The sequence below is a fragment of the Atractosteus spatula genome, chromosome 14 (assembly GCF_055471065.1).
Source record: "Atractosteus spatula isolate fAtrSpa1 chromosome 14, fAtrSpa1.hap1, whole genome shotgun sequence".
Classification (NCBI taxonomy): domain Eukaryota; kingdom Metazoa; phylum Chordata; class Actinopteri; order Semionotiformes; family Lepisosteidae; genus Atractosteus; species Atractosteus spatula.
In genome coordinates, this window is record NC_142719.1 from 2,243,765 (window position 1) to 2,255,887 (window position 12,123).

Consider the following 12,123-nt stretch of genomic DNA (forward strand, 5'->3'; position numbering starts at 1 on the left):
TTTATGAATTTTTCAATTTTATTTTCTGGCAGGGCACACACTGCTGCATTGTTTACACTGCAAATTACAAGACAGTTGCTTGCATTTTTGTTTTTTTACTGTATTCCTGGGAATTATCTTCAGCGGGTCCTGATTCTTCATGTGCCTTGCTGTGCTGCTCCTGTAAGCACTGAAAATGTTTTGTATCTCTGAAATAATTCAGGAGGGATTGGGAAACACTCAAGCAAATTAATTAAAAAATATTTTTTTCTTGCAAGGACAGAACCTTCTGACTATCCAAGCTCCTATATTCCATTCCAATTAGCAATTGTATCACAATTTTATTTGCATTTTGTAAGATTTCTGAGCATCTTACGTGAGGAATTGGAAAGATTATTGCACACATGCTTATTTCTATCTGAAAAGAAAAGTTTCTTAGTCTTATTTGTCTCATCAAGAGAAATCAGTTTTGGACACATCTTCAGTTATCAGAAAATAAGTGCTTTGTGTTCAAGGGATGATATGTGTACAATATCTGTCGCTCTTTAAATACAATTAATGTCAGTCTAGGACATATTACTAGTGTCTTTAGAATCCCTCTTCCAAAGTTTAAAAGCTTTTTTACAAATAAAAAGGCTTCAGCTGTATAAGACCATCTACAGTAGTCAGATCGTCTTTTTCTGCATCATTTCCTCATTAGTTAATCTGTTGGTAAATGGGTTTAATGAATCGTCTATTTTCTATCTATCTGTGGACGCTAAGTGCTGGATACCATGTAAGGATGAAGCCTTAAGAAAGAAATAAGAACAGATAACAGATGGAGACAGAAATGCTCATGATCCAGGCGACAGCATTAGCGACATTCAGAAAAAAACTCCCATTGCAGTAGACTGTCACTAAAGTAGGCAAACTAAAAGAAATTAATAAAATTTGTCTTCAGCTGCCTTAGATCGTGGACTTGGAAATAGACATTTTTTCATCCATTATCCACCTCAGTAACCTGGAATCACAGAGTGGAGGGCCAGACTACACTCTGGATGGAGCACAAGCCTATTGCAAGACACACAGTTCAAACACAAGGACACCAAGGAACCTACCCAGAGTGTCTTTTGGAAGTGGGAGAAAATGTACTGACACCAGACGCACATGTAATATCCACACAGAAGACAGGAAATCAAGCTCTAGATCCAAAAAAGTGTCTTCATTATTTTCATGTCACCATGCTGCCCACTTATTACATTATAATACATGTGCAAGCCCTCACATCACACCATCAGAGAGTTCTGATGTAGACCTTATGGAAGCACAAGTTCAAAATGCAGTAGTCTTATGTTTGCCCTAAGTGCAGAAGGAGAACATAAACTCATTCATATGAGGCTGTTGTCTATCGATTTTAGCCCTATGTGAGCTGAAAGGAATGAGAAAGGTGAACAAGAGTTCATTGCAGGACTCTAGCAGTGGTATGTTTCTCAACAACATCAATGTGCTTTCAAGTAGCAAAGCCTCCTGAGATTGTTTTTACATGAAGGAAATACCAGCATCCCTTCACAAATGCCACAGCAACAATGCCAACAAGAGAAAACACATCCAGACGCCTGTATTAGCAATCCCATAGTCCATCAACACTCCCCTGTGCTGTTTGTAAAAGCAAGCAAACAAAACTGTGCAAGAACCCTGAAGGAACTTGTTTTCAGTCCTTGGCACTATTCTACAAAGCATTTTTTTTAACTGAAACCTAAATGGATTTTGTCTGCTTCTCCTCCATCACCATTTTTTCATTACTGCCGTTATAATTTCATTTTCTTAGTACATTTAAAGATACTAGACTCTACTGTTCTAAATCCAGCAGAGTCAGAAGCTAAATCATACAAGGCAATCTGTCATTTAAAATACAAATCTTGAGTGAGGATACACTGTATTATTCATTATATCCAGAAATGTCGTCCACCCTAGACCTGTGCAGATCTCAACATGAAGCTTCCAAAAAGATCTGATGATCTAAAATGACAACGAACACTTAAAATAAAAAAAACAGAAACACAAGATAAAAAAGTTTCAATTGAGCTGCAGTAAAGACATGCTGATGAGCAAGGCCAGTCATTTTTGCAGCTTCGAAACTGCTCATCAACATCATCGCAAGCCTTGTAAGGTTCAGATCTGCCTCTGCATTTTATGCAGTGAAACATCTTTGGATATAAAAAAGATAGACAGGGATAGGGGAGTGTGTTACCTTGTCCTTAAGTTGCTCTGATGGGGCTGGCCATCATACACAGAGAGAATGTCAAAGTCCTCTTCCAAAGCCAAGGACTGGAACACCAGCTGTATTCTGTTGTGGTCCTGTGTGACCACAATCCACGTGCAGTTGGCATAATTGGGGTAGCCGTAAGGAAATCCTGGGCTTTCTATCGTTCCATTGGGACCATGTAGCGTGTGACTGCAGTTCTGAGCTAGAACAACAAGAGAAAGACGGAGAAAAACATCAGTCAGTCCTTTCAACAAGAGGGGCCTTTAATGGCAAGCATCCATTAAAGCTGTACACATGGGATCAGAAGTCACAACTGAACAGCAACAGAGGGAAAACTCTTCTCCTGATCTGGAAATATTTTTTTACATCCTGATTTGTAATCACCACAAACCTGAAAGTAAGTTGTTTTAGCCAAAACCATGCATCACCTTAACACATCACGACACGGCAGGCTGTGAAAATCGGAATTTGAAATTAAAGTGCCGCTCTCGGATGAGAACTGGAATATCACTTGGAATGATCTAACCTTTTCTTCTCTTAAATTGTTACATCAAGTGTACTAAACTAAACCAGTAAGGTTGGAGAGACTTAAAGAACAGAATCAGGACCAATTACAGTAAACTCAGAATACGGAAATGTTCTTAATGTAACAAAAGGTAAAAATATATACACTTTATTATGTATTGTAATGATTACTGTAGTAATAATTAAAGTAGCTTTGCAGGTACTGTCTTGCTTTTTGTATCAAAAAATATATTTAAAATAGTCAATTCTGCATCACTTTCATAATAGAAGCAACTTTTCTCTCCTTCCTGTCTCCAGGTTCAGTTAAATCACCAGGCAAGACTTTAAGAATGTTTACAAAATTCATATTAATAATTTTGTTTAAAGGACCTGAAGTCTTGCCATATTCATTCCAAAGTATTAAAAGGACTAAGTTGGGGTACAGTGGTATGTGGGACCCCCAAAGCTCACGAATCAGGGTCATGACTAATTCTCATTGGCAATATCCTTATACAACACTATAACCATAATCAGTTCCACATCATCATAATCAGTTACAAAAAAGAAAATGGAAATAAAAGCTTCTGATGTATAATGTACATCATTTATATAACCCCAAGCAAAATGTGGAAGGCATAACATACAGAAGATACTTCAAAATGTTAATTGAGCTTTTCTTTTGCATGCCTGTCAGAGGTTGCACATAAAATAATAATAAGAATAGTTAATATTTATATTATATTTAATAGTTCCTTGCATTTATATGGAGTTTCTCATCCCAAAGGATCCCCAAATGCTGCACATATACTGTAGTACGCAAACCGTTTCATCCACCACTGAAGTACAGCATCCAACTGAGTAATGTGAGACTTAATTTCCTACTGCTCAGCAGATCAGGAGGGGAAGTGAGATACTGCATTAAGAGGGATCTTTACAAAGGTCAGATTGCAAAGGCCCAAAGCAGAATTTAGCCAGGACACCCAGGTTAGCAAACCCACCATTTAATCTCTCAAGGGAAAGGACGGCAACTCGTACAGTACAGTGTCCATGGTTACAGGGGCATGAGTTTGGAAACTCTACTTCAGACATGGCCACCAACTACAGGTCCACCAAGACTGCTTAGAACAGGAACCGGGCTTTTCTTAGAGGTGTCTCATCACAGTAGAGTCTAGGCTTATCCTTGCTTAACATCCAAGATTACATTAGGCTACAAGTGCAGTAAGTAATGTGTCTACACTGTATTCTGAATCTGACATTCATCAGACTAAGCCAAATGACTTATCTGGTCTGATTTCCAGTAACACTGTTTCACATGATGCCCAGATGCTCATGCTTTACTTTTATTAAACAGTATTGCTGTATTCCACAATTACAGAATAAAGTAAACAATGTGCAACAGCTTCAATCAGCTTCAATCAATTCCCTGAAATAGGTATCTACTTCATAAAGCCTGAATATTTAAAAATCACATCCTGGCACTTTTGTTTGTATTTTATCTACATTATTAGACCTTTCTGAAGCACACGAGGTTCAACAAACACAACAATAATCACAATGCTATCTTTAACTTCACATGGACTTCCTGGTGGGGAGCAAAAACAAAATAAAAGCAAAGTAACCGTGCCCATCTAGTCAAACTGCATATGGCCTAAAAAACATTTACGTTCTTGTGAGATGATGAAAGTTTCTAAAATAAAACTGCTTTGGTTAAAAGCAATTGTCAATAATTCACATAAGTAGTTTCAGAAGGACTCATTCAGGTTTATCCTTACTCTAGGTGCACCATGCTAATTCAGCTGGCAAATAGTTTGCTGTGCAGACACACAACGAATTTGGATGTAGAGCAGGTGATATACAGTAAATGCATTTCATGTGTGGGTTTCCATTTAGATCCTACTGCAAATCCCCATAGATGGGCATTGATTACTGCAGTGCACTCCCAGCCAGAAGCAATGAACTAAAGGCAGAGGTCTCACCTAATTTTAAGTCTTTTTATAACTGCTTTTTTCTACTTGATAAGCTTAAGAGATTCAGAGAATCTGAATTACGAAACAGCAGTATGAGTATCCAGGAGGACTACGTGGAGCAGAAATGGTAATTCAAGCAGTGTCTAAACTACTGGGTGACCAATATTGATTTTAGAACACACGTTAAAAATATCCAAATGAAATTAGAAAAACAGAAGATAGTTACAATGACAGAAATGTTTTCTTAAGGACATAAAACAATTGCATTTTGCTGTACCTGGAGAGAATTTCAGAAAAAAAACTTGGCTTTTCTGACCTTCTTCTATCATTGGACTGAATCATCACTAATTAGCTAAACAAAAACCACTTCTCCAAACTGAAGCACCTGCAAAAATAACTGGACTATCTTTTTTCTCAACTGTACCTATAACGTTCTGCAGCTTGTTCTCTCACAATTGCTATTTGCATTTAAAAAAAAACAGTTTGTATAATCAGCGCATTGCTTAACTGTTTCAAAATGCTCATTTGATTAAAAATAGCAGGGGACAATCATTTTATACTCCATCATGACCTGAATGTCTTCCATATCCGTTATTCAATCTGCCCCACCTGAGGACCCGAGTGCCGCATTCACCTTCCTTCTGGAATTCTGCAATAACTCAGTTATTTTTGTTTGTTCTAGCGGAAAGATAATGCAGAGGTTCTGTAATGAGAGATTCATCGATCTGGGATCAAAGATGGCAAATGAAACACCGAGATGATGAACTGCCAAGCTGTGCTCAAATTGCTTGGTTTCATTGGCAGTGTGGAGAAGTACAAGGCCTGGGATCTGAATCAGGGAAATTACAGTCTTACACAGCCTAATCCTATCTTGTCCACGATGAAGCCCTCGAGAAAGAGGGATTAACCTGAGTTTGCTATTGCAATCATTTTACCAAAGTCAGGACTTTCCCAAAGACTTTGCCTGCTGCTTAAGAGAATCCTCATCTCTAACAACAGCCAAGAGAAAAAACTGAACCCTGGTGCAGCAGGTGCCTCAGTAATCGACTAATCAATAACTTTGATTAGTCATAAAAAAGCTCAAATCTACACTCTCATGTTTAGATTATTCAAACTTAATTGCAATATTTGTATTTCTCTGGTCTAACTTATTAAGTAATCACTAATGGAGTTAGTTCAGGTGGGGAGCTGTGTCAGCATGCGTAGGCTGTAAAGGAACAAGTAATACTGTAGGTTTATTCCACGCTGAAAAGAAATGAAAGAAAACACAACGTTTCGACCGTGGAGCCTTCTTCAGGTGTGTCTTCAGGTGTTCTTCAGGTGTAAACACCTGAAGAAGGCTCCACGGTCGAAACGTTGTGTTTTCTTTCACAACGTGGAATAAACCTATTACTTGTTCCTTTGCAGCCTACGCATGCTGACACAGCTCCCCACCTGAACTACTACAGCCTACACCTGCTGCGACCCACTATGTCTTCCTCCAAATTTTTTTCTAGATCTGTTCGTCATTCCTTCTCTTCCTCCCTGGGCCACTTGCTCCCTTCTCTCACTAAACTGTCTCTTCACAGCGATCTGTTCCAAGACCAGGCTTTCTAACCACCTTCTATTCCTTTACAAATGTCGTCGACATAATATCATTCCTAAAGGCACTAATGGAGTTCGCCTTGCATGTGTCCGAGATACTGCATAAAACATACTTGCAGCACCCCACTTTAAAAAATAATTGTTCTTAAAAGTCACGAATGTAGATTTTGCAAGAACAGTATGTCAAATATGCATATACACTATATACAATTAGAGTAACTTTTGGAATGTTGTTGCATAGTGGCTTCATAATCCTTTCATAACTGCTGTTCAAAATGTTATAATCACATGCATAATGCTTTACAGGGATATGCATTAATAACATAACATGCGCATAAAGAATTTATGACATTTGTTTCAGCATCACATCGTACAAAGCACTATAAATGATACTAAAATGTCATCACCTCTTATACACATGTTCTGTCATTAGCAGACCCTGTAAAGCATTGTGTATGTGATTATAACATCTTGTGCAGCAGTTATGAAGGGATTATGAATCCACTATGTAGCAACATTCAAATAATGTGTTATCATAATAATTAATCCAATTAGCATGTAAAACATATACCAACCTGACTGTGCAAATGAATCCAGAGATACAGTACATGTTGGAGAGATGGCACTCATTACAAAGTTATGAGTGGTACTGTATGTATAGTTTCTCCTGAATTCAACAGAATGTAACTATTTCCAAGATTTAAAAAATAAGAAACTCACAAAGCACTGAAATAAATACTTGTTCACTAAACAAACACAATTGCACATCACACTATTTTTATCATAAATTGTATTCAAGATGAATGGTTGCATTTTGGACCAGCAATGCCTGTTAGCATTATTGAAGTAGAGAGCTACTCAAACCTAACTTGCTGTCTCTGGAATTACTTATTTTTATTTCTGTGAACTGGTTTTTGGTTTCCAAGAAGAAGCTACCATTTTATCTGATACACACAGTGTGTTCTTCAGCCATTACTCATTGAAGAGTACAGTACAAAGGAATCCTCTTAACCGTGTCCTCATGTCCAAGGCAACTGACTACAATGCCAATCCTATATCATATGCTGCTTGATTTCCACTGCTCCTCTCATCATTTACTGTACTCCTCCCATACAAGCCACTGCATTGCTGTCACGGGAGCCGGTCCTGACTCCCGAGTAGTGCGTATTTTGGACCCTATGCAGACGATATAATCCAGAAGTGACTGGAATAAGACTTTTACAGAAACACACCAGGAGCAGGATGGGAAGACAGACAGGGGGGCGTGACAGCTATGACCTGGTGCTCAGGGGGCTTGGCACAGGCGAACAAGTCCAGTGGGAGTCCAAAGGGGAAAAAAGATTAAAACCGGAACGGGATCCAGAACAGGAACAGAGACAGGGAACCAGGAGGATAAAAACAGTAACGAGGCCAGGCGCTCCGAGCCCCGGTCTCAGACGGTCAGGACGCCGTGATGAAGTCGATGCCGTCGGGTCTCTCCTGGACACACTGGTAGGCGGGCTTCCGGGCGTTCGTCTCCCGATGCTGAGTCAGGAATAGCGGGAGCGCTAGGCTTAAATAAGGAGACAGAACAGGGGGCAGGTGCACGTAATCAACTAAAATACGAAAGGGCCGAAGCGCCCTTAAGAGGGGGGATTACGATCGTGACAATTGCCTCAACACCGATTCTAACTATCGTCGCCTCATCACGTCCGGATTTTTCAGAAGGCACCCTACGTCACAGGCATGAGGCAGGACCGATCAGTCAGCTCTCAGGGGTGATTCTTAATCATTTACACATCATTTTTTTTGTCCCCTTTTATTTAGAAATCAGTTCAGTGTCCGTTGCTCAAAACTGTCCATTCTTGTCTGCATCGGAGTAGAGGGAATTTTTGGCAGAAAAGATAAAAGAGTCCCCGTGCAGCACTCTTTCCCTGTGGACGTTTTCAGACACAAACCTGCATCAGTGATGCATGTTGTGCAGCTTTAACTCACTGGGATATATATTTTCACATGTTATGCAGTAGGCATGAGGGAAAGCCACAGGAGAATTCCAAGTGAGAAGAAGCAAATTCGATCTCATCCCTCAGTTAGCCACTGATTCGTGGCGTGGAGGTTGGAAGAGTCTTGGATTAAATTAATAGATCATACTCCTTGTCCATCATTTGATGTGAAGCTGCTAGGATTTGATATTAACATGAGAGAAGAAAGTGGCCACTGTGGATCTCTCCTGCAGCTGCTGATTACTGTGGGTGCTTTAGTGACGCATGGTTTGACCAGCACATATGAGATGACTTTTTCCAAAATTCTCACCTATTCCACTATTCTGTTTTTCTTTTTGGCCCACTACATATCCTTGAGTGAAAAATAACTTCATTTCATGTTCCCTTCATCTATCCAGATAAATTCTGCTTAACAGAAACATAGCTTGCACAAATGGGGGATTTCATGCGAATAAGTGGCAAAGCGTGCATATACTGTATATGTATATACTGCATCTCACCTGCTATGAGAAAAATCAATCTTATTTTTTAAAATTGTGCACACTGAAAAATATTTATTTTTTTCTATCCTACTCAGATTAACACCATCCTTCATGATTCATTTATTAAAATAAAGCTAGAAAGATCTTAGTCTGAAGGTAGTCTACAACAGACGTCAAACAGAGCATCAGTACATCCACATTTTCCAAATTCACAATTTGGAAAGCAGCCTGATGACAAGAATATGAACACTTCATGAAATGCATTGCATAGCACTGATTCCTTTAAATGAGTCGTCTAGGCACTTTTAGTTTATAACCCCCTCACGAAGTCTCCTCCATCAACAGCACCACATTTTTTGGAAGGATTTAATTTTCAGAGGTCACTCACCATCTGGGAACTCATCAGCCATTGCTGTGAAGCAAAGTGTAAAATTCTGGTGTATTTCTAGCTGAATATTTCCCAGTAACACATTTATGAAACATTTGGTAACATTTAATTATAGATACCAAATAGCTTAGTGTTCTGCGTTGATTAACCCATTATGCAACTGGAAACAATTTTCAGCCAGTTTTGAATTTACACCCGCAACTCCATGTTTGCAGCAGTATCAATAAGACACGGGTGAGACTTTTTATCCACAGCTGACTGACACTGTGTCACCCTGCATCAGCTTCTGAATGTCTGTGTGCTCTGCAGCATTTGCCATAGTTCAGCACCTTGTATTTGATAGACACGTTAGGTAAATTATTACTTAATTAACTTGATTCAACAAATCAAAAAACATCCTGTGCTGCTGCTTGTTTCTAGCGTGTGTCTCCTTGGAAATTGAAATATATAATTACAGCTAAAACATGTTAGCTTAAGGCACTTAAATAAGAATTGTGCTGGACGCAATGCTATGAAAAACAGTCCAGCAAAATGCAGAAAAACAGCAGGACAGAGCAGCATTTGCTTCAGCAATTTTTCATTTCCGAAACAAACGCATCTATTTACTATGCTTTTCTAAGAGTAGAGAACATGCAGTAATTTGATGGCCAGGTGAGGTCAAGAATGTGAAAAAGTCTTTGATCTCATCCTGTAAAGTGGACACAATATGGCCCAGAGACACAGGGGCCTACGTTTAGCATTTTATCAGGCACTCAGTCTGGTGACTCATAGGTCAGGTCAAGGTATTATAGTCATTGTTGTCTTCACCACTGGTCGTCACACAAAATATATTTCTACATGCTCTCACACAATCTGTGCTGGTGTTGAGGGCCTAAGTTCATATGCATGGAGATACTAATAAAAACTTTTGTCTATGTTGTTAGAAAATTGTCACATTTTAGCCATAAGCAATATGCAGTCCATTTTATAACAGTAAAATCACATATTAAAAAAGTAAAATGAAATAAAATGCAGGGCTTTCAGAATCAAAGTTCTGCTCACGTGCAGTCATAAAACTGGGAAGCATCAATCGTGAATCAAATATTTAAATATCTTTACCTCACCTTTACTTTAGGAAGACCATTATCAACATTAGAAAAATGAGCTTTAACCATTTAACAATGCAGCTCTGCACTCAGTCTTTACCATCTGAATCAGATGGTAACTTACTAGTTATCTCAGCAATCAGCAGTTACACAGTAGGTAAATTTGGCTCTGAACATCTTTTAATTAGATACACAGATAGACATGAGAGACAGTGGAACATTTATAGTGTTTTTCCAGAAAGGTTGTCCTTTAGCACCTTTGACCTTAAGCATTGAAAGCTTTCCAAACAAACAATTTTGTTATCGCACATAACTAATTTCTTTTACTGTCCATTACTAGGCTAAGTGCTTAACAGAACAGAACAACATTCAGCAAAGTGTAGTGCCCTTGATGTGTTTTCAGAAAGGTAAGGGAGCCAAAGGTTGTCAGCAACTGCAAAGCAGTGCAAGGTAACAGGTGGAAGAGGACTGCTGTGGTACACCTGTGACTGTAAAAGTGCTGTGGTGAAGTGTCACCATCGCCTCTATGGTCTGCTCGGGTGCCAGCTGCTGCTCCCCACCATCTTGCATATTCATGCTGCCCAGACCCGATGGAAAGAACGCTATGTAAATGACAGAACTAATGATAACCATCCTCTAAGAGCCCGGCTGCTCTTCTCCCCTGCGTGTCAGGCTGCATCTCGACTGCTCCATGAATGTTAAAAATGGTAAAAAGGCAACAACGTGGAGAGCAGAGAGGCTGAGAGCTCTCAGACCTTCTCGGAGTCGAGCGTTTTACAGCCTTAAACCCAGAGAAGGCACCAAAGAGTTATGTTATGTTGAGCAAGAAAAAAGAAGGAAAATGCATAATTAAAAGTTAAGAATGGAGAAGAGAACATAGCATTTTACTCAGAGCATGAATACTAGAAACATTTCAATGATGAGAAAATGCAGTACATGGGATGTGTTTCACCAAACATTAGAAGGTCCACTCATTCAATCTGATCTCATATTTCACCATGCAAATAGAAAATGTTAACTTTGCTGCTGTGCAAAATTTAGCGTAGTTTTAAAAGACCTGAGCAGAAAATAAAATTAGATTTAAAAAAAATCACAGATCTTACAGACTGAGAAGGAAATACCACAGCACTGCATAGAGAGCTATTTAGGCCCCTTTAAAAGATAGAAATTGAAAATCTGAAATATTGAAAATAAGAAAGAGCATTAACTTTATTCTTCATTCCTGGAGAGTACATACTGTAGTATGGGCAAATGAACATGGCTGCAAGTATGATTGTCTTGAAAAGATTGCCAACCAGCTACAGACTAATAAACGCATAACTATTAAAATGCAATGTTTCTTCTGCACACTGAAGAAATCAACTAATTGATGCATTAGGCATTTACAGACTGTGCATGTTGCTCTGGTTGCATATTTTATTAAAGCAAAGCGTATAAATTAATCATTTAGCATTCTTATAAAATGCATTATGAAATTAGAGGCAACAAATTATTTTGACCTGTATAACAGAGACATTATGTAAGTACTGCACATGTTAACCAGACACTGTTGCTTGACTTCAGATTTGCATATACTACTCTTAGAAAAACTATTGTTCCTAATGTTCATGCAAGAAAACGCAATGGAAGCACATCTAATATTACAAATTACATTTATACCATTTTTAATGTGTGATTGCTGGACAAAGAACCAAGCCAATGTTGAGGTGTAGTAAGGCATTTCCAGGAGAAAAATGGATTGTCCAAGGAGGACATCAAGGAAAGATATGGAAGAACTGAAAGTCTCCATACAGCAATGACCACACAAAGGCTGGAGATATTGACAGTAATGATATGAATTCACCTCAGCACTGTACTTCTAAAATGACATATACTGTATGACATGTAGCAAAGTGAATCAAGCTGAA

General features: G+C 38.7%; 1 protein-coding gene across 1 annotated transcript in view; it reads right to left on the minus strand.

Annotated features, from left to right (window-relative positions):
- Positions 1-12,123, minus strand: part of csmd2 (CUB and Sushi multiple domains 2) — a 266,444-nt gene that overhangs the window by 235,305 nt on the left and 19,016 nt on the right. Inside the window, exon 2 of the mRNA XM_088932853.1 lies at positions 2,210-2,426. Within this exon, the coding sequence (XP_088788979.1) occupies positions 2,210-2,426 (217 nt within the window). The remainder of the gene's footprint in view (positions 1-2,209; positions 2,427-12,123) is intronic.